The sequence below is a fragment of the Centrocercus urophasianus genome, unplaced genomic scaffold, assembly GCF_019232065.1.
Source record: "Centrocercus urophasianus isolate 14NV4802_14NV808 unplaced genomic scaffold, USGS_Curo_1.0 seq_14, whole genome shotgun sequence".
NCBI classification, from domain to species: domain Eukaryota; kingdom Metazoa; phylum Chordata; class Aves; order Galliformes; family Phasianidae; genus Centrocercus; species Centrocercus urophasianus.
Genome location: NW_024884586.1, coordinates 38,159,504 through 38,183,103, shown reverse-complemented (window position 1 = coordinate 38,183,103; position 23,600 = coordinate 38,159,504). Strand labels below are relative to the sequence as shown.

The window sequence follows — 23,600 nt, the reverse complement described above, 5'->3', positions numbered from 1 at the left end:
TGGCTACAGTTAAATACTACTATGAGATTGTCCAACCTTCTCAACACTGCAGAGCAGGACTTGTTATCATTCTTGTTCAATGGAAGTTTGACCCCAAATGTTCTGTGTGTGCCAGTTCTCCATACATTTTAGACAGGTGCAGTGTTGGAAGACAGTTCACCTGTAAAAGATGTTGGGAGAAAGCAAAAGCAGAGAGGCCTCACAGTTGCTGAAAAGCATGAACTCTTGGACGTTAACTGCTACCTCATCCTCCATGCCAGGGAGTTTCCCGAAGCAGTGAGTGAGCCCTGCTACTTTCCTCTTCCTCATGTTAGAGCCTCTCTTGTGTCCCAGCCACTTTCTCCTGGCTCCACCCTCTGCTCCTTTGTCCTGTATCTTCCTAGCAGTGCAGTGTGCAGGAACGTGACTCATCATGGCTGTGATCTCCAGCCATGGTCATCTTCCTCAGTTTGAAAAATCCGGGGCTGCTTTACCTTTGTGAACATATGATTATGTTCATTTCAAAATGAAATGTTCATTTCAAATTAAATTCATCATTAGAAGGAGTAGTTCCATCATTTTGTCTCACTGGGAGCCATGGTTTCAAGCTGAAGTAATGTTTTGTAATTGAAAGGCAACTTCATTATCCCATAAATAATACTCTCTAGAACAGGATGGACAGGAATATTGCAGTCTCTTCCAGTCTCTCCTGGTTTCTGCTCCTGCAGCTTACGTATATGATGTAGATCAGCCTGAGCATGGCTTCTCCTTATTTAAACATAGCATTACCTATTTTTATTTTCCCTTTAGATGCTCTCTTAAAGCTGTTTTTTTTTATCCCTGTTGTATCCCTGTGTACTTTCTCCATGTCTGTTTTGTGCTATTGTGTGTACATTTACTAGGCACACAGAACTCATGAGCAATGTTTCAGAATGTGTTTGGATGATGGAGCACGTTGAGAGTAATGTGTTTAAATTTTGTTTCATTTTTTTGCAGAACAGATCCTAATTACCTTGGGCAGGGGGCAAATAACAAGTATGAGAACTTTCTACCCTGCCAGTTACTGCTCTCGCCACATGTAGTTAAATTATATAAGCACAACAGAGACCACTTAAATTCAGCAAAATGATGAGCAGGCTGGCTAAATGTATGCTGAGTGCATTCACCTTCAACTCTGCATCATCCAGAGCCTTTTTAGGGTGGGAAGTGCCCCCAGAAAAACAGGTACTCTTGTGCTGGTTATTCACAGAAGAGGCTGGCAGAGGCCTGAATGTGCCTCATGCTCACCGGCAGGGAGCTTTAAAGGAGGATCACAGCAGACATTGGTGATCTCCCACAGATGCATCCCTGCACCCAGGAGCACCTTCTGTCAGTGCTGGTTGACAAGGACAAGTGAGGAATTGTCCCGAAGCTGAGCCTGAGCTGTGTGGTGTGAGACCAGACCTGGGTTTCCTCAGCCCTAAGGATAAAGGATGGTAGCCATGCTTTCTGCTGTATGTTTCTGTGCAGATCAGCTTTTCTGCTTACTAATCTCACTGCCAAAAGGAGGGAAGTTATGCAGTGCTTGTTTACATGGGTCCAAGAGAAACACTCAGAAGTACACTTTTCCTTCGTTTTAACTTTGTCTGTATCCAGTAGTTACAAAAAAAAAAAAAAAGAAATATTTGCAGTGATGTCCAATCTTGATGTTTTGAATGTTTATCCAGTGCTATAATTAAGCACCAAAAGCTTCAGAGAGCTGCCCCCGCAGCCCTCCCCTTGCTTGTTCAGGCTGTGCTGCCTGCAGGGCTGCAGTATTTCTGTGTTCTGGGTTAACTTGGGCATTCACTGAGGATGGCGTTTCTCTTCTATTCCTTCTGCAGTGCCTGCTTTCCCACATGATTGATTAATAGATCTGTCAGCTCAGTAATGGGACTAGAACTGACCCAGTTCACTGAAGGAAACATTAAAAGCTTTCCTTGTGATGTCTTCCTGTCTTTCTGGATCTCATTTGCCAGTTCAGAAAGGAAACTAGATGTTTTCTGAATCACTCTATTTTTCCCATACCTTCTTCTTCCATTGGGATCACCTATAGAATCTTTTAATCAGCTCTATGTGAACAACGTTTTTTTGACAGGTACAGAAAATAAAGCAAAGCAGTTTTAGCAGCAGGTTACGCCTACTGTGAATTCTACTTAGGATCTTGTTTTTCTATAACTTACTTTTCTTCTTTGGAGCACTAATCCCCCTGTGCCACACATTTTCTGTTCAACTTTTCTCCTCTGCTAATCTCTGGATTTGTTCTGCTGCCCTTCCTAATCCACAAGGGTATTTATGACCTCAGAAGAAACCCTTGGCAAGAGGCTTTTTTGGGATTTGAGTAACATTGATTATTCTTCCTGCAGTGCTGAAAATCAACGGTTGCCTTTCAGACCATCCATGGACAGGGCTGAGCTGTTTAACCACTTGCTGACTAAAGTATGCTTACTGTAGTTCTACTCTGATGGGACATGAGCTTGCAGTGTAGTATCATGCTCAGAAATAGCTGTGTCTGCATCTTTGCAAGTTCTGGAAAGAACTTTCTGCAAGTGCCAAAATACTGTACCTAAAAGGAGGAGATAAGCCAAGCCAAGGTTTATTTTCCTTTCTTGATATTTTTTTTCTTTGCAGGGCTCCAAGTCAAAAACAATATAGTTACAAAGTTATATACTTAGTTAAAAACAAAATGGAAAAGAAGTACACTTTTCTGGAAAGCAGATATGTACTGTGAAGAGCTTTATCCATAGACCAAGCATGCTGTTTCTTCTGTCAGATGGTGAAGGGATGAACATTGGCACTAATAGGGACAAACATTGATGCTAATAGGAAAGTAATGCTCAGCTGAGGTTCATAGAGCAGGATCAGAGCATTGAGGAGGGAGACAGGAGTCACTTTTCCTAGTATTCTGCAGGCTGAGGAGGAGCCATGACTGTCACTTGTATTGCACAGCCCAGGGCAGCGCTTGCTGGCTGCTTGCCCCTGTGGGAAGGATGCCAAGGAGGCTGCAGTGAGGAAATGCTGTTATCCTGGTGAGCTGAGTGACTGCCTTGAATCACAGAATCATAGGATGGGTTGAGTTGAAAGGGACCTTAACAGGGACATCTTGTGTTAGACCAAGCTACCCACAGTCCCAGCTATGCTGGCTGGGTATATGAGTACTGTTGATTTTACATAGTAGTTAGAGAACTCATCCATAAGTGATGTCTGTGTATATTAGTACTTGCAGTATAAAATAATAATAATTAAAAATATCTCTGAGATTTCTCTCATTATCTAGAGTGCAGTTTCTCTTTTTTCAGGCTTCCCCGAGGCCATACCTGTCTCCAGGGCAGTGGCTGTGTCTGTCTCCTGGAAGCATGCAGAGCTGCTGCACCTACTTTCTGGCAACTTGTGCCAAACAGAATGCAAAGAAACCAGCTCTGGCATCAGTGACAGAAAATGCAGAGAAACCATCTGTTAAACCTGGAACCTTCTCCTCTGGTGTTAGCATTTCAGTATCTGAGAAAATGGGAACCTAGTAGGGTTCATCGCTTACTCTGCGCTGCTCCTCACCTTCAGGTGCATCCTGCTGCTTGGGATGGAGCTGGCAGCTGGGGCTGTGAACAGTGCATCTCAGTGTAGGGGCCACTGCCCTTTCCTTTTGGGATACTCTTAGAACCAAGCTGGGCAGAATAGCAGCAGGCAGCCTGCAGAGTTAACATTCTGCAGTGGCAGAAAGGTAAGCTCTGCAGCAGGTCTTAAGCTTCCTTGGTTCTGAGAAGAGTAACAAAAATGTGCGGTATTTTCAAGCTAAGTTTCCTTCCTGCTTAGGACAGTTCCTCTCTGCTGTGGCAGCTGCTGTTGGTGCTGCTATGCTGTCAGAGTGAGAGGTAGTAGGAGAGCTGGGGGAGTCTCCTCACTGCAGCATTTCCTGTCCAAGATTGCTACTGCAGCATGGTGCTCAGGTTCATAGCACTGGAGAAGGATGGTGAGAGACAGAGAAAACAGATCCTGCTAGAGAGCTTTTGGCTTGTTCTCTGCAGCCTGTGATTGCTGGAATTGTGCTTGCCCTATGCAATGGACCAGAGCTGGCGGTTCTGCCTTACAGATTTGTGCTCACTGTTCTCTGGCCCCAGATGCAGCAGTAAGCGTTGTGCAGAGACAGCAGAGGTCATTTCCTTGTTTGGCCAGATAGAGGAGGAGGAACTCTTAAATATTTAAAAGTTTTAATATTTATTTAGTTTTAATATGTAAATATTTGAGGAGGTGCAGAAAGCCTGTGTATCGGTGACAATACCTGTTTTTCATCTTCCAGATAACACTACGTCTTTCCTATGATGTATATGCTTTGTCACCTTGCATGGGTTTTGGTATGGAGTCCCACATCCCTGCCTGGCCACAGAGCCTGTGAGAGTGCCAGCATGGCAGAGGGCCAGGCTGCTCCTGCATGACCAGGCTGAGCTCCCTGTGTGTGTGAGCAGAGAGCAGGCCTCCAGCTGGGTCTGGATTACTGCCCCAGGCTGTGTCCACATCTCATGTGTGTGGTTAGAAATGCACAGCTTTTTCCCCGATTTCTATCCCAGGACCTTGCAAATGCACTTTATCTCCTGTAATTAGACTATCCTGTGTATTTTTGTTGCTTTTGCTTCTTACGAGGAAAAACAGTAAACTTGACACTACTGATTTTTGTTTCCTCCCTTCCTTCTCCAAAATTCTTAAGATATTTTTAGAGGCTTTCATCTCTAAGCTTTCAGGGGAGAGAACAGCATACTGATAGATCAGCTGTCAGTTTTCAACTTCCTGAAGACTTGGCTTTCCAACACATAGCTCAGGACTGTTTTTCAGCCTGGCTTGTGCAGCACTGGTGTGCAGGAAAAGGAAAGAATGGGAGAATCTTTAAGGCTTTGTTTTACAGGTGTTTTGATATAACTTATGATAATACATGGGGTAGAAATTTGCCTCAGCAGAGAAAGGTGATTGCTAGCCTGAAGGTGTACATTTGGTAGAATTTAAGAAACTGAATTAAGTTTGAGATAAATTCCACATGTTTTGGGGTCAGTGCAACCTTAACTCAATATTTGAATAGCAGGCTATAGAAGATGGTGTAGAAAACTCCATCTACAGCCTCAGGAGTCAGGGAGCAGAGAGGTCAACTCAGGCTGGTGCTGTATGTCTGGTTCATAGCAGAATTCAGTGCCAGGAAATGGTTAGATAACCACACAGAGACTTCTGGACTGATCTCAGAAAATGTCTTGCATTTCAGAAATTTCAGAGCATTGGTGGATCTCTGTGAGAAGGGAGAGAAAATTCCATGCATTTTCCCCTTTTGTTGCATTTAAACTTTCTTGTACTTGGAATAATGTCTGATGTTTTGGTCTTCTGTCTGCCTATTGAGAAGGCTCGAAACAAACCTATTGACTCTGGTGATTTCTCCTTATCTTCGTTCATCTCCTGCAGGTGAAATTTCCATGAGATTTTTTTCCCCCCACAACAAAACAGGCTGCTGCAGCGGAATACACACAGCTTTTCTAAGCAGGAGATCAAATAAAAACCAAACCAAAGCCATAAGTCAGTGCAGCATTCTGGTGAGCGCAGTTTGTTAGCTGTGTGGAATCTGAGAACAGAATGCTTAAAGAAGAGATTTTATTTTTTAATAGAAATATAATAAGAGAAAAAAATGAAGATAAGCAGAAGTCTAGAAATGTGTTGTAAATTTCTCAGGGATGCAGCAGGGGACAGATTTTGTTTTCAATTTGGAGACCAGGATGGTATTAAGACTTCATTTCATGCGAATGATAATGCAAAAATTATTTCTGCAAAAGAGCTTTAAAAAAGTTATCCTGTGAGCCAGATTCTGAAATACAGTTGACTGTAGCATGCACTGGAAACTCTGAGTCAAATAAAGAATACTTGCTTATTTTTAATCATTTAGATAAATGTTTGGTTTTTGTGTTTTGTTTTGTTTTTAAATCCGATGCTTGCAGTTTTGCAGTTTGTTTGGCAGTGAGTGAATGTAGCCCACTTTTTTTTTCACTTGGACCTAGTTTTATCTTTAAATTCTGCTTCTAGAAGTGTGTGTGTGCTGGACTGCTGTTGGGACACTGGAGAGCAGTGGCACGCTGTCAGGCATCCATCCCATCCGCATAGTATAGATGGCCTGCCAGTGTTCTGGACAGAAACAACCCCAAAGCTTTAAACAAACTGTTCTTAATGGAAATAAACTTTTTTTTCCTCCCTTACTGTGTAATGATTTGAGAAAATATGTTGGCTGTGTGCTTGGAGTGGGAAGAGGAGGAACTGTGTGTGCATAACTTGCTTGTTGGTGGATGCTCTGGGGAGACTGGAAGGGACCTATGAAGTTTCTATAGCATAGAGTGCTTGTTAACTCCCACCCAGCCTTTGTGTTGGAAGGTGAGCAGACTGATGATGAGGGCATTTACCTAGAGATTGCTTTTTTCCCTATATGGATTTGTAAGGCATACACCTCCTATCTGCAATTTTCCAGAAATAACCAGTAGCTTTGATACTGTCTTCTATGTCATTCACCTGATCTCTGCTGGGTTTTGGTGGTAAGTAACAATGGCATGAAACCAATGCTCATCTTCAGTTTCCTCCTAATTCTGTTTCTGAAAAAGCAGAGTAGGCCATACAAACAATAGTGTACTTTGCAGAAGAAAGCACGCCATGGCCGTAGTTTTTGTTTCTGTTTTTTCAAACCGGTGCTGATAAATCTTTGCTCTTACTTCTGTTGCTATGGTGTTAGTTCTGTTCGAAAACAAACCTTTGGGTAATCATGTTAAATGCAAAGATGTTTGGAGAGAGGGATGCTGAAAGAGAGGGGAAGTAGGAGGGCTCAAATTCCAGCTGATGACGAACAATGAATCAGTGTTTGTCTCAGCAGAAGGCCAGCAGAAATTTTGCACTGTACTTTCACTGACTTGTGATTGGGTCCGATATTCCACTTGAAAAGGCCTCTTTTTTTCCCCTTCCAAGGTTTTGGTTTTTTTATTTTTTGGGTTTTTTTTTTTTTTCTTTTTTTCTTTAACTTCTTTTTCCTTGGTATATAAAAGGAAGGTGGAACACTTCCAAGTTCTGCACAGCTCAGAAATATTTGCTTTCCACAGCGCGGCCCAGAACACAGAGAACTTGTGAACAGTTTGATCCTCCAATCCAGAAAATGCTGGATCAAATTTTGAAGGTTTGTGTGGCTGAAATGTACCTGCTGCCCTTGCTGAGCCGGCTTAAGCATTCACTGAACGGCCCAGGAGCAGCTGCTCAAGCATGCTGCCATTCCTGGATTGTTTTATTCACAAACCAGGAGGCAGGGCGCTGTTACAGGACACTTTTTAACACATTTGCCTGTGCAGATCTTGATAGGTGTGTTTTGTTTACGTGCTCAGAGTAACGTGTCCGTTGGTTTTAGCTGACACAGTTGTAGCAAGGAAGTTATCTTGCCCAGATGTCTTATGTTTCTGGGAAACACTGTGCTGAAAATGCCTGTGTGTGCCTTGAAGGCTGCTTCTATTCCTGGGTCAAGGCTGAAAGGAAGGACTGTTTTCTTGGTTTTTAACATTTCTCTGCAGATTATAGCTGCAACTGCCATAAGAATGGGGTAGGGTAACCAAATTCCAATACTTACTTGCTTCTCACTGTTTTTGAAAGTGTAAGTCCTGAAAATTGATTAATTCACTTTTTTTTTTTTTTTTTTAATTTTAATTTTGGCAACTTGGAATCTTCTGATGCAGTTAAATGGATCCCTTTTATTACTGTTTCCTTCCAGATGTGATAGGCAGATGCCAAAAAGCTCAGGAAAACTGGTTAGGTCATCTGACATTTCTTTTAAAGCTATTAACTAATTTTCTGGAACTTTTTTGCAACAGATCCTCTCCTTCGCCATCCTCACCCAAGCTGCATTTCACTTCATTTTGTCTTCGTTCTGCAGACGCTTATGTCTGCATTCAGTCTTCTTGCTGCACTGCTTGGAGGAATTGAAATATAGGTTCAGCACAGCCACCCTCTTGCAGGCTGCTCACCTGCAGCTCATGGCCCTTTGAGCAGCCCCATTGGCTCTGTTTGTCCTTGCTTATACGTCATCTTCGCATACAGGGAGCCTCTGCTACTCACATGCAAGTGGAGTCAGTTGCTCTCCTCCAAAGATGTGCCTTATTTTCTAGTTGCATACTCTACATGAGTACTTCAAAGATAGTATGAGATAGCTGGCAGAGTAGTAGATTGTGAAATGCAAGCAGAGATGGTCTCTGTTGGGAAGAATAGTCATCCTGTCTCTGTTTGACTCCATTCATTTTGCTCAAGCTAGCCCAGGTCAGAGTGACTATAGAAGAAAACCATTTCAGCTACAGGGATCAGTGAGATTAGCAACTGGCATATAATTAAAAGGCTACAAAGTTTCTATTGCTTTAGTTTTACTGGTGTTTGAGCTCTGTTCATCCTGTCTCATTGTTACCTTCCTTAAAGCATGGGATGGGAAACTGTATAGGACAAAATCCTAGGCAATGAGACAGTGAAGACCAAGCTCAATGCCCCCCGAACCCTGTCTTGGTACTGGGCATCCAGCCCTGTGACACATTGCCACTAATGTTGTGTCAGCTACACTGTCTGGAGCTGAGTTTCTGCCGACCCCATCCTCAGTGTGTGTTCCCCTACCCTATCCTGCTGAATGGCATAGGCTGTGCTCAGGGAGCAGCACTCCTCCCACTTGGGTAGCTTTCCCTGCAGCAGAGGAATTTGCAGAAATCCTGAATCACTTGCTCTTATGTTACCTATAGGACCATCCTAGTTGCTGTTCTGTGCAGGCTGAAAGGGCAAAGGGCATGAGAGGTGTTCTTTTTATTAGTGGTAATTTTTGTTGGCTCAATCTTTTTGCATTGCATATGTGTGTAAGTACAGGGAGGAGAAAAAAGAAGGAAATACTGTTTCAAGGAGTAGAAGCAGCACAGGAAGACCTTCAGAGGAAGGGTGCTTGCAGCAAATTCAGTGCCTTTTCATGGAATTAGGTGTACACTGCTGAGAAGTAAATATCTGAGTAAAGTTTCCTGGCATTCAATGAAATATCAGTTGTCAGGGATTTGGATAACATGTCAAAATAAAGGCAGTGTGTAAAGCAGATGCCCAGTATGATGGCAGCACCTTGGGCAGTGAGCCTCACATCCTCCATATATTGATAAAGGTTTTCTTTTTTTTTTTTCCCAGCTTGATCTCACCAAACCTATTGAAGACCAGGGCCCTTTGGATGTGATCATACATAAGCTGACAGATGTCATCCTCGAAGCAGACCAGAATGACAGCCAGTCACTGGAGTTGGTGCAGAGGTTCCAGGTATGTGGTTCTTCCATAGCATTTCAAGCAAGAGGATGATCGTGGTGCAGCAGATTTAATTTGTTCTCTATGCAGCTGATGATGTTTGGTGAAAAGAGGTCTCTGGCACACTGCTGCCCAGCCGTAGAGTCCAGAAAACACCATTTTGTCTGTCTAAAATAAATTTTCACTTGTGGTTACATTCTGCACTGTGAGTTTAGTAACAACTCGTTTCCCACCAAATGTTTGAATGTCATTTCAAGAACACTGGTGTAGTTAATGAAGAACAGGTGCTTCCAGGGTCCTTTATGTCTCTGTTTCTCTATGACAGAAGCTACTAAAATAATTTGACCCGATCCTGTCCGTTCTTCCCACTTACTGGAATGCTAAATTCTGTAACATCAAGGCTAGTATCAGTTTTTTCATCCTCTGATAGCATTCTGATTTGCTTTTTTTTTTTTCCTCCCAAGTTAACATCGTTAAGTCAGAAATATGCAGGGCACAGTGGTACAGAGAACTGTTCTGCCAAATAATTCCAATCATAGTATGGATGATGATGCATTTATCATTTTAAAAGGTGATGTTTCTGGTGGATAGTTTTGATCAAAGGCATTCTTTTCTTTTTCACAGAGAACTTGAGTAAGATTTTCTGAAATTTATGAAATATGCTTATGCCAGGTGGAAGAACAGTTCAGACAAATTCTGCAGTTTTCACAACTTTGCTGTCTTGGGAAATCAAGTACTGTTTGCTCTGCTTAATGTTCTTCTAATAATGCAGAAAATGTTGTACTTAATGGAGAAAATATTCTGCTTGTTTTAGTTAGAAAAGTTCGCTGCTTCCTCCCAGCTGCCTGCTATTCAAACTCACACAAAAGATACACTTGTGGGTCTGGCCCTCTGATAGCAGTTCTCTGAAGAATATGTGACTTCATCACTGAGTACCTTGGGCATCCACATCCCCCAGCACTTGAAATTTCAAATGCCCAAAGTAGAATATGGAGAGATGAACTTCAGGGACCTTCTGCTAAAGCTCACAGTCTTTCCCTCTTTCCCATGTTAGCTGATTTGCCTTTGTAATAGACACGTTGTATTGAGGGGAAAAAATAATACCCAAAAAGGGAAAAAGACTCGTGTGTTGAGTTGCTCACAGCTGTGTAAAAGTCCAGAGATTCCTGATCCTTACTTTGTTGGTTGCATTCCTGAAGGTCTCAGTTTGAGCAGGGCTCAGAGAGCTCGTCTCTGTGTAATGCTGTGCTACCTCCTTTGTCCCCTGCAGAACACGTAGATAGGGAATTTGTGCAAGCATTAGAGAACAGAGTGTAGCAATACAATTAGTATCTGAAACATGTTTCTTTTATTACTGAGCAAGAACTCATCAGTGGATATTGAATATTTTTGTAAGAATTCCAGCTAGTGAATTTAATGTATTTAATTACTGAAGAGCATAAGCTGTTCCTTTTTCAAATATCTAAGTGAGGTCTTTAAGAAGCACTATGAAGTATGGAGAGCATGTTTTCCTAAAGCTGCACTTAAGCACCAATGTGAAGTTCAGTACGAAATGGAGCACTTCACAACAAGAACCTTGGCTTTGGCTGAGAATTTAATGGGCTCTTCTTGGTGTGGCAGCTGCTGCATGAGTGGAATGCTGTTAGAGCTAAAATGACCCGCTAAAGCTAAATGCCTTGTCCTGATAAATTTCTTAAAGTAATCACAATGTACCTTGATGTTACTCTATGTATCTTTGTTAGTACTTAAATAAATTCATTATTTTTGTGTAGGTTAAGTGTTGAAGCTTTGTTTTTAAACCTACGTAAGCTAGAAAATCTCAGTGAAAATATTTTTCTATCTAATGAGTCTGTGGGATAGATTCTGAGATTGGTGAGAGGTAAGTGCTATATATTTATATATAGATATTATATATATATTATATTTTATAGTTTATTCTTTGGTTCAGAGGCTTACTTTTTGTATCCTTTTGATAGCAGTCACAAAAGAATAATATCACCTGGAAAGAGATGCAATGGCCTAAGAACAGCAAACACTCCCTTACAGAAATGCTAAAAGAAAACTGCAACTGCAAGTCAGAAACTTATTTCTCTCCACCCTTACATCCTAAAATGTCTTTCTGTGCCTCAGCTTACGTACCTCTGTTCATAAACTGAAGTCTATTTCTTACAAAGAACATTGCAATTTTAATTAATATTTAATTAAATATCAGTATCCAGGCAAAAATAGTGTTGTGGTCCTATGAAGATAATTAGCAGTGGACTAATGGGAATTTGAACATTTTTTATTCTGATAATACTGGAAATCTGGATTCTGTGTCAAGTGTTGTAGAAAGTATATTTATTGCATACATACCTGGGTTGTATGAACAACCTCAAGGTGTGTGCAGATCTGTTCATCAGCAAGTAGCTGTATCACTGGAAAATCTCTTTCCCCAGTAATACATAGTTTCTATATTTTTTCCCAAGTGCAAGTGGTGCAGACAGATGGAAGCAAGGATAAGATCTGGGTATGTCGGAAGAAATAGTTCACTGTCTCCTGATGTAATGGGTTGATGCAGTTGAACTTGTTCAGCTAACAGTTGAACCACGTAAGGAAATAAATTTGGGTGAAAAGCACCCTATGGATAAAGGGCATTGTCTCATTCCAGTCTCCTCTACAGGTGAATTGTGTTCATGCATTAAGGATTCCTCTAAACTTTCATCTTCATGTCACTGGTGATGATGACATGAATCTCTTTTGAACACGTGCCCTAATTCCAATTTAGCATTGCTGTTCTTGCAGTGGCAAGTTTTGGCCAAGCATGCTCTAGAATGGCTGCTGCAGGTCTGTGGTAAGAAACTTTGTAAGAAGCATTGTTCTTACAAACTGCTTATATACAGCTGGCCTTCAAGGGCTTCATAGTTAGCAATATTAAATTTAACCACAAATGACAGTAATAAAAAAGCTAAGAATGCTAGAGCAGAACTTGATGTTCTTTCTTCTGTCTCTGTCATTAGTCTTGGTTATTCAGTAAACAGTTATCTAACGTATTTATTTTTTGAGGATGCTGTCTTCCTGCAAAGAAGTGTATGTAATGCCTAGAGAATTTAGAAAGCAATTCTGGGATGTATGTTTAGTCCACAGTTTCATTGTGTGATCTAGATGATCCTATTTGCATCCCCAAGTCATAAATTAAAGGAAATGTTATTAACTCCTTTCTGACATTAATGAGGAGCTGATAGTGCAAATAGTGTGTTCCCTTATTGCTGAACTTAATCTGACTAACCAATCCAAAATTCAATATGCTTTTTATCTTGCTATTGAACGTAAATTTATCATCAACATGAAACCTGGCACTTGGCTTCTTGGTGGCTCCATGGAGCAGTCTTTCAGGAAGCAAAAAGCAAGGGCTCCTTGATCACAGGAGGAGGAATAGTCTGCAAGGCTGCATTTCTGACCTTTGGAAGAATTACTTATTTCAGAGCTATATTGTAGAAGTCTCGACTGTCTCTTCTGCAAAAGCTTAGGAGAAAGCTGGGTCTGTGTGCCTGCTCTCTGCAGGCCGTGAGAAACACTTGCAGTCTGGTGCTGTGCACTAGCAGACTGTGAAGCCTCTTGGCATGCCAGTTTTGTCTTGCTGTTTAATGAGTGTTCTCAATTGCATTGTAAAAAATTACTGTTACAGCAGACTCTCAAAATGGTGAGGAGGAGGTGCATGCTAATACTGGTCTTTTAATTGAAGAAGACCTTTTGGGCCGAGCCTTCTGAGGTCTTTGTGCTATTTGGATGTGGTCTGGACTACAGTTCCTCCAGAGAGCATTGGCAGCTGCTTAGTGATCTCCTCCAAAGCCAAAATGAAGACCATGTGTAGCACCTAGTGATTTGTGTGAAGGACAGAAATTTTTCCATTTGTTTTGCAAGATATTTCAGCCTTACATTAGAGAATGTGGAGTCTCCTTTCCTACCCAGAGCAACACTGGGCTGAGCTGATTGAATATAATTTAGTTGTCGTATAATTAAAAAAAGATAATAATCAAAAAACACCACACAAAACACTAAAGTCATTTAAAGGCATTTCCTTCTTAACCAAAGGAACATGGGAGATAAGTCAGGTGTGAAGGGTACCCAAGGTACCCTTTCATTTGCTGTTTTTCTGGTTCCTGTCATCCTGGTAAGAAAGAGAAGCAAGCTACCCAGTTCCTGCCCCTCAGATAAAGTTTATGGCTTTGAAAGTTGAATATGTTCTGGCTGGCATAAGCCACTGCTGACTAGGAAAGTTTGTTAAGCTCTGATTTTAGCAAAATACTCTCTGAACAGCTGCGTGTCGTAGCTATACAGGGGCTTGTGCAGCTTTATTCATAACAGCTCCTTCTGTCTGTTCCATTCAGATTGATGGCCTTAAGTGATAGAAAATCAATAGGACTGTTGATTTGTGTTTCAGAGCTTTTTTGAACAGTTTCTCTTTTCGTCAGCGTTCTCGAAAGCATATCACAAATAGTTTTGTTCCTAGGCCTGTGCTGTCAGGTTGATGAAAATTGAAAATGTTCTTTATTCTGCTCTTCCTCCTCCCCACCACCACCCGTGTTTCCTACTTCTGGCTCTCCTACTCTGAAGCTGTTTAGGAAGAGCTCTGCTGTTAGAAGGGCTAGGGACTGGGATGAAAGGAAATAAGGGAAATATTTTGGAAGGTGAGAAGTTAGGCTTTGTTCATGCTGCACTGATTGCTTTCATCAGATTTCTCACTTTCAGAAAGGTGATTTGAGTACATGCTCATGGAGATGAGGAGATGATGCTGTGGGTTTTTTGTGTTTTTTGTTTTTTTTTTTTCATTTTATTATACTAGCTCATTCTGTTCCCAGTTACCAGCTTTATGCTTTGAAAATACAAGTTTCAAATTTCTTTTCATGTGTTCTGCTGAAATGGGCAAGTGAAAAATCAAAAGAAACATTCAAAGCTTAGTAATTTTTTTCTTACTGGTGGGACAGGATAAGACACATAGCTGAAATAGTCTATTTGCACTTGAATTCACAGGCCAGTGCCTGTGTTTTTCCCATTTGAAAAGTAACTCTCTCCTACTCTGGTGTTGAAAGAGCCTTATAATCAGGCAAAATTAACTAAAAATCTCTCATCTCAGAGCCAACTGGAGACCTTCCTGATGATAGGTGTTTGCAAGATAAAGCTGTGGGGAATTGTTGATGGAAAACCAGGGAAGCTGAGCTTAGAAATTTGCTTTTAGTTGTAGCACAAATAGAAGAGGAACAGATAAAGTGTCTGCTACCAGCATCCTTTCCAACCACTGCAGGGATCTCATAGGTTTTAGGAGACAAACAATTTTGGGATCGGTGTTTGCTGAAGCTCCACCTTGCTTGTAGCTTTCCTTTTGGTGTCCATGCACAGAGCCCAAGACAACAGAAAGGTCTTTTATATTTTATGTCTGAATCCGATTCAAGGTCATTGGATGAATTTTGTTTCTGTCTCTACATATTTTCCCCTTGGAAAACATCCATTTGTTGTTATAAGCAGTTATCTCCATGTTTCTATACACAGGAAAACACAAATCCAAACACTATCACTGTTTCATTTGCTGACATTTTTATATGCAGTTTTTGTTTAACGTTAAACAAAGGGTTATTGAAGTTTTATTACTTAGTAATAAAGTCAAGTCAAATGAGTCAGTGAGTATTTCTTATCATCTAATGACCTAATATTTGCAGTAGATACTGTATCAACTTTCTGTTAAAATATAAAAAAAAAAAAAAAAAAAAAGTTACCTTTTTGGGTAAAATGACAATCAATTCTATTCTCATCTATATATATACTTCTTAAGAAGGGCTTTTTAAAAAACTTCTGGGCTATATCCAGAGGTATTTAATAGGGAACATGAAATACTTTGTCTCCCTTTGATTTCAAGTTTCATTGCTGGCCTTCTGCCAGTAGCAGGGCTGGTACAGAGCATTACTGAGTACCAAGCCTGGAATAAAAACAAAGGAAGATCTGCTAAAAGTCCTGCTTTTTTTCTTGTTTGCGTTTATTGTATCAAAGATTAGAAAGAGGAAAACACAAACATTGTCTGGGTCAAGCTGAACTGCAGCCCAGGGAGAGAGCCTTCCAAAAATACTGCTGGAAAATCTAAGTATCTCGCAGATTGTTGTCTGGGTTGTTGGAGTCTGAAGCTGAATACCAGTCTTTGGTAAATCCAACAAAAGAAGGCATGGAATTGTTTTGTTCGGATGACCAGAGAAGAACTGAGTGGTGAAGGTTGACAGGTTGTGCTCTACTGAAAGCTTGGTTTCAGTAATTCTCCTGCAGCTGCTCCGTTTTCAAGTTCATATTTGTAATAGCTCGTCCTTTTTTTTTCTCCCAGTAAGGAAAGGTTGTCTCCTTACAGTCTCCTGTGTTTGAAGAGGTTTTTTTCTTACACTATTAAGTCCCCCAGGCTCTAAATGGCTTCTGGGAAACAGCCCTCATGCTTGGTGGTTATTTTGTGTTTGCCTTGCAGAGCTCTTGGAGTCTCATTAAGGCAGCAAGATGAGCAGTCACTGGAAAGTCAGCTGAGATGCTTACTGCTATTGAAGCATTGCCTGGTGTAGAATTGCCTCAGGATCAGACCTTCTTTCCTATTAAACTTCATTATGCTGTGTCAAACTAAGTTCTTGGATCATCTTCTAATGTGATTTAGAGCTATTATCTTTTTATAAATGAAGTTCCTTGGAGTTCCTTCTGGAAATACATTGGCTAATTTGAGCCAAACTGCTGTGGAGTATACCTGAGCACAGAACAGTGAGGATTTTCATTAAGAGCAAGAGAGCATCAGGAGGATTTGGAAGCTGCACAAGGAACGGAGAGAGGGAAAAATAATTTTTTCCTTGTAGAGTGGTGAAGGAGATGGAGACCAAAGGGAGGAGGAATGTATGTGTGAGGTGAGGGGTCAGTGCATACAGAGTGGGCCTAAATGGACATACGTGGAGCTTGAGCTCAATGTGGAACCAGCATGGTTAGGGTGGAGGGGCTGTTGCCACATTACCAAAGGGGGAACTGATGCACCATGAGAAGCACTGCAAGATGTTCATGGAAGTGTGGTACTTGCAGGAGTAGTTTCCATGTGTTTACATGAACAAATTTAAATGAATGAATGGAAATGTAAAATGGCTTTTGGAAGTTGGGTTAAAGACAGACAGATGCTAGCTTTGGAGGTGGTTGTCCTAGTTTGGATGAGGTAAGACGTACTCTTCTTTACCCATCTACTGTAATTCCAGCCCTTACCAACCAGCTCTTAACATTCAGAACAGCTAGAAGTTTTAATAGCAGCATTAAGGAACTCAGATGTAGTTCTGAGCTTAGCTCAGGCAGTTTTGATGTTCATGTGTAGTAGTTCAGTGCAAGACTGACCCCAAGATAGCCGTGTGTCATCTTTCTTCTAATTACTTTTCTCTGCCCTGCTCACAGCTGTTGCTGTGGCACTTTGCCACTGGCTCATTTCTGAGCTGATGGGGTTGTAGCAGCACAAGTTTCACCGCTGATGGTGAGTCCACAGGAGGAATGTGCCATCCTGAAGCAGTTAGCTGTCACATTTGTTTTTGTTTCAAATGTCAGCACCAAGTCCATGTTGTCACATCCTACATTGCCAGTGTCTGTCTCCTGTAAAAAAAAGGTTGGATGTTGACTGAGGTTTATAACTGTGTTCTCTTTCCCATCTCACTATTTTCCACAGTCTTTAGTCAACCTAATGCTTTTTTTTTTTCTTCTTCATATTTGTTTTGCAGGAGTATATTGATGCTCATCCAGAAACCATTGTCCTCGACCCTCTTCCAGCTATTCGTACGCTTCTGGACCGATCCAAGTCTTATGAGCTCATTCGACAAATAGAGGCATACATGCAAGGTAGGCCAGTCACCTGCTGTCCCAGAATACTTTTTATTGTGATTTGTAGGGAAGGAAGCAGCTGGCTTCTGGAAGTTAGCTGTGAGGCTTCCAGCAGAGGCTTTGGGCCCTTCTAATTCTCCCTCTCCATGGGAGCACAAACACTGAAGGATTGTGGTGGCATGGGATTGCGCTCTGGACCCCCTGTGCTCTTCTCTTTCAAAGCATGCAAAGGAGGTTTGCATCTGGGTAAAAATGAGGTGTGGGTTTAATGGGGAGCATATTTACTACATTGCTCACAGTAGTCTTCAGGAAAACATTTTCTTTCTGAGCGTGCTGGTAAATTGAGATGTCACTACAAACTTCACAACCTGTCATAAGAATCCCGAGGCTTGAATTTTGAGATTTATGGAAGAAGAAAAAAAATTTTTGAAAGAACTGAAAAAAATTAAATTGTTAATAGAGCTAAGATGCATGAGAAATGCTGGAAGTCTGTCACACAAGTTAATTGCTAGGAGGAAGCATGAATGCTCTACTGGTGTTGGCTTGCTACCTGACATACACTGTTGCCTTTAATTGGACTTAATTGGACTGAATTCCTACGTTTGGAAGTCATGCTTCTTAAACTTGAATAATTCTAGCATCTTACCGTGTTAACTATTAGGTCAAGTTAGTCTTTCATTCCCTTTCTACTTTTACTGCAGTTTTCTTGACTTCTTGCCTTTTCTGTTTAGTTTTAGAGAAGCTCTAAAAGTAACTATTCCTTAGATTAGATGACTACATTTCAGGGAAATTGCATTTCTGAACTATGCTCTAATGTGGCATTATTGCAATTTTCTTTATGATTGTGTTATTACCATTTCATGGGCTCAAAGGAAACTTATCAATTTGCATTTTCATAATTTGGGGTTTTATTGACCTGCTGTTTGCATCTGACCTGCCTGGCCCTATCAGTGTAGTGTCTTTAGGAGCCTCTCAAATATGTAAAATGAAGAGTAATAGCAGCAGTCTCCTATGTGCTTTACAAGAAGATGTTCAATTAGTTTAAAAGGATTTTGTTTTGAAGTGATTATTGCTGTATGTGAGTGGGAAAGAGTTACTGAGGGAAATCTGTGCTCTGAATATGGGGTTGTTTTTTTTGTATTTTTTCTAGCAGCAGAGAGATTCAGAGTTTTTTTTTGTTTGTTTATTTGTTTTTTTCCTTAAGTTGTTAATGATATTATTGTCCTTATTTTCTCTATGGTAATATCATGCACAGGAGAGCATCCAGTTTTTGCAAGGAGTTTGAATTGCACATATTTCAGCCTCCACTGGTGAAACTGAGAAAGGAAAAAAAAATAAGGGAGGGAAAACTACTAAGGAAGAAAAAGGAAAATGTCGATTTCTATTCAGTTAAAACTGACAGCTTCCAAGTGAAGCTGCTAATAAAATTTAGGAATGAGGCAGAAAAAAACTTCACCTGTTTTCACAGGCTATTCTAGTGTTAGGTGAGCTGTGCCCCCAGATCTTCCAGATATAGCTCAGCTTATTTCTTTCTCATCATCATAAATATTATGGCAGAGACCTTGAACCACCTTTGTATTTAGCAGGGAAAATCTCAAGAGAGCTGAATAACTGGCTGATTTCTTGTTCTGGCCTAAGCAGACCAGCTTCTGTATTCCCACATGTAATCATTTGCAGTGGAGAAGATCAAAATAGCTGCATCCCTCTAGACAGCGTGGTGGGTTTTTTCCCCTCCTAATTTTCACCTGCTAAACTGTGTTTTCTGCTCTGCAGCTGTCATGGAATATCCCAAGGCAGTGAGCACTTAGAAAGCTCAAACAAGAAGTAATACATCTGTAAATAGCATAAGGTCTTTAAAGTCGCATCTTTTTTTGTTCTGGAATTTAGAAAGGAAGTCACTACCAAGAATAATATCCTAGAATTTAGCTGTAACTGGAGAGCCCATTTTATCACGGGATACAGATTGAATGTGGTGGGTTAAGCTCAGTGCAAGGGATTCTCTCTTCCAGAGGAATGCCATACGGGGGGGTTGGAATGGTTCAGTATTTGTGTGTGGAGAAATGCTCTGCTTTGGAAAACTATTCAGAGGGCAGTTTTGGACTCAGGTAATCTTTGCCTTTGATTTACGTTTCAGAGGAACTGCAAACAAAGTACAGTCCTTATTTATGATCTTCCATTTGCATTCCAAGCTTGTTGGAAAGAATATAATCAAGTATAATCAGAGATTTGCAACAGCTACAGGGAGGATGAACACACGTTCTGGTCACTTGCCTGCATCTTCACAAATGTCGGATGTTGCTGAGGTGACCACGTTCTGCAGCAGTAGGACCTGGTGTTAGATGAACAGCTTGATTGCATAGGTAATTATCATTCAGATATCCAGGTTAATGCTTTAAATAGTGAATTCTCCATGTGGCACGATAAAAGGAATCGTTCCATGAAGTGCCTAAACTGGCACCTGGACGTTGTTAAGCTTTCTGAAAGTCCTGCAGGATGCTCTTTATGAAGCCAACCATGTGACTGAAAAGCATTTTGATCCAGCCTCATGAGAAAAGGTTGGAACAGGCATTTTGTGGCACATACGTTGTCTCTGCAGCCTGCAATAGCTAGTAAAGTGACAGAGTTGGAGGAGAACTACAGGTAGGCGAGAGTTACTCATGCAGTTTGGTGTGAAACATAGAGTTAAACCTGAACTTGCAGATCGTGGGCTGACACTGTGAGGCTGACACTGTGACCATTCAGGACTCAGGAATATGGGGTTCACAGAGACATGAAGGTTGGCTAGCACTTCTGAAAATTGCCTAATCCATCCCCCTGCTCAGAGCAGGATCCTCAGAACCAGGTCCATCTGAATGCTGTGTATCTGCACAGAAAGAGGATGTGCGACCCTTCTGGGCCACCTACTTGGGGATTACCTTGAACCAAGCATGCTAACATGCAGCTAGCAGGGGGTAAAGTGACTTGCAGAAATCCTGTTTTTTTTCAGTTCAGATAGTAGTATCTCCTTTGGAAGGAAATGGAGCACTCTTCTAAAAATATACATACATTTATGTACAGCTATTTTAGCATTAGTTTTAGTGGTTTCTTTTTTGGAAGAAATAGCCTGATCAGGGCTGAGACTTCCTCTTTTTTTCCTGTTCTCTCTTATTTTGAGTGCAGGGTCAGAGAGAGTCATTCTGAAACCTTCCCTTCTAAGTCTTTTGAAAAAAGTTTGCATTCTCTAATCGTGTCCTACATAGCTGGCAGGTCTATCTTGAAATAAATCACTGAAAAGACTTTTTTGGTATGGCAGTTGAGTTCTCTTAGCAGTTACATTGCTTTGTTTACTTATCTGTGAAGAATGACTTCTAATATCAAAGTGCTCTCAAACAGATTTTGTAATGTTTGGTGAAAGATTAGGGATGTTATTTAACAGAAATTTGACTTTTGCAGGGTAGCGTGTGGTGGGAGCTGGGTCAGCTTTTCTGAAGCTTCTGCCTCATGAAACATAACTAGATTCTCTGATACTGTTGAAAAGCTGTGATCTTACAGCCTCAGAGTTCAAGATCTGACTTTTTAAATTATGTTTAAGGTGATAGCAGATAATCACTGTGAGTTGGCTTGGCAATGAAGCCTTTTTATGTTGAGGATGAAAAGCTTTTAATGTTCCTGATACATATTACACATAATAATATAAACAAGGGGCATTAAGATCAAAACTGTGACCAATGTGCAACACACTAGGTGTTTTTCTAGTTAGCAACTGTATATAAAACTCAGCTTCCTTTTATTTCACCTGTACAGTTTCTTCAGTAGTGTTGGACCTTCAGGTATTGTGGACTCTGGAGTTCATTTCTGTAAAAATTTCTACCTGTTGTTGTTTTTTTCTTACGATTCTAAGAGAGTTCATGTATGAAACCAGTTGTGAGTCCTGAATTTCTCTCTCATTTTTTGAAATAGAGCTATGCCCTAAGGGCAGAAAAAAATATAAAATCATTTAGATGTAATATTTTCATCAATATGTGTCTGAAATCATTTGTTTGATTGTTTGCTGTTACAGGAGGTGCTGTTTCTGTGTACATCATTCTGATTTTTCACAAAATTTTGGAACAGAACTCAGCACCATTCTCTCTCCCCAGAGTAGTTTTTGGGGTTTTTTTGTTTGTTTGTTTGTTTTGTTTTGTTTTTGTTTTGTTAAATTCTATCTCTCTGTCTTAGAAATACTACTTGCACTGCATGTCTTCTGTGCCTAGCAGAGTGGCTCAACATGATGTAATGGATAAACCACAATCTGGGACTCCAGGTTTTCTGCTGGCATGATCTGGGGACCCTTGTGCATCTCCTTCTTCTGACCATATCTGCCTGTCTTTTCCCTGTCAATGCCACATTTTTCCAGGCAGAAACCTCCTCCAAATATACATGCGTATGACTCTTTCATACTTAGTCTCTGATGCCAAGCAACATCTGCTGTGTGTTATCCAAAATCATAGTCCTGTTGGTGAGTGGAAAACTGGGTTCTTGTAGGTCAACAGCAAAGCAAGTAGTATGACTTTCCATTTTGGAAGTGATGGGGGATGAATACTTCTGGAGTGGTGCATACTCAGAACTTTTCAAAATTAGGCCACCCAGTTAAAGTGCCTGAAAATAGCTTTATGTACATAGTTCTGTGCATTCACCTTTGGAATCTCTGGTCACTGTGGTCTGTGGCCTACTTTAGTTGGCAATTTTGGTTGGATAGGAGGGAGTAGAATATTCACATAGGTCAATTTGAGGAATTTTCCTCTATATTTGAAATCGAAAGGAAAAATCTGTTTTTAATTTAAAGGTGGTAAATCATCCACCTGAGGCTCATTTGTTTTTGTGGAAACAATCAGTAAAGCCTCTGAGTTGAGGGCTGATGTTAGCTACTGCAATAACCATGTCACTTCAGAAAGCAAAAATCTTCCATGTTGATTTTCTCCCAAGAGCACATGATGTCTCATCACCTCACTCCGAGGGTGGTACATGTTCATGCACTGTGTTTTAATTTGTCTGAAAATTAGAGTACAAATGTGGAGGGAAGTAATTGGAATGAAATTAATATTCTCTGAAAAGACCTTGTCCAAAGAGCATCAGCACACAGCAGCGCTGTGTGTGACAGTGCTGTGTACTCTGGCTGTCAGCACTTCTGTTACGTCTCAGCCCTGCTGTACCAAACTGGAAAGACACTGGGACTTTTGACCCAAGGAGGTGTCATCTGACATCCTTCTCATAAAAGCTCATTCTTTCATGTAGGAGGTGGTTGACAGAGACAGGGGCATGTTGGTGTTAAAATAAACAAGGCCTGACTTTGAAATTTAAAGTGGACAGCTGCTTCCAAAGAACTAATCCTGTCCTGAGATGTAGCAGGAAGAGAAAGGGAAGTGAGAAACGGAAGCCACAAAGGGAACCTGAAAACTCCTCTCTTGTACAGTTGCTTGCTGTTGCCAAGGTAGAAAAAGCAAGAAGAATGTTGGAGTCAGGAGGAAGAGTGGTAGTGTTATAAGAGGATGTTGCATCCTGTTGTAACCTGTTTGCTGGACAGGATGTGCTTGGAGCATGTTTTAGAACCAGTGGCATTTGTAGAGAAATAAGCAACATGTTCAATTGAAGCTCTGTACACCAGGAGTGAACCACTGCTTGTTAAATCAGAGTAAAATACACAGGATAGTAGAAATTGTGTGTATCCTAAATGGCACGGGTTGGCCAAGTTGCTCTAGCTGTCTTCAAATCATCTGGTCTGCTGGAGTCCTTTGAAGTTGTCAGCTCAAGTTTGGCTCAGTGGATTCTGCATTTAGACAACTTTCCATAAAAAATCACTTTGAGAGCTGACGTTGAGTAAACCAAGCGCAAGACAGAAACCAAAGACAAAGAGATAAACAAACAGCTTCCAGTAGGCAAGCCAAATGTCTGTACCAGCGCTGCTCCAGGGCATTTATTAACCAGTCTGGAAAAGGCACAGGGTTGAAAATTTTTCAGATAAATCCAAATTGCTTGGTTTTTTCCAAGCAGTGGGAGATAGGAATTTCAAGTGGGTCTAACAAAAGTTAAGTGGAGAGTCAGTGTGATGATAGATCAAATTTATTGCAGTCTCTTGGGCCCATAAAGAAATAATATGAACTGCCACACATTGTTAACTTCTAAATTGACTCCCTGCTCAGGAAAGACCTCAGCATCAAAGTGAATAGCTCACTGGAAACTTCTGCCCCCTCTGCTTCAGTGGTCAAAAAGAACGTGCCAGCAGAACCAAACAAAAATCTTATGGTGGCCAAAAATAGCATTAAAGATACTGAACATACAGTTATGGAAACAAAGTACTTTATCTCCCCAGAAGACTGTTTTCAGTTCTCCTTTCCTTAATTTAAAAATACGTGTTAGAAATAATAAAAATGCTGGAGAAAAGAGGCATGGTCAGGGCCAAGAGACAGCCATGCAGGGGGAGAGTGAGGTGAATTACTCTT

At 40.9% G+C, this 23,600-nt stretch overlaps 1 protein-coding gene across 1 annotated transcript in view; it reads left to right on the top strand.

The window, feature by feature from the left end:
• Window positions 1-23,600, top strand: part of ITPK1 (inositol-tetrakisphosphate 1-kinase) — a 132,396-nt gene that overhangs the window by 58,432 nt on the left and 50,364 nt on the right. Inside the window, exons 3-4 of the mRNA XM_042813494.1 lie at window positions 9,187-9,312; window positions 17,043-17,160. Of these exons, the coding sequence (XP_042669428.1) occupies window positions 9,187-9,312; window positions 17,043-17,160 (244 nt within the window). The remainder of the gene's footprint in view (window positions 1-9,186; window positions 9,313-17,042; window positions 17,161-23,600) is intronic.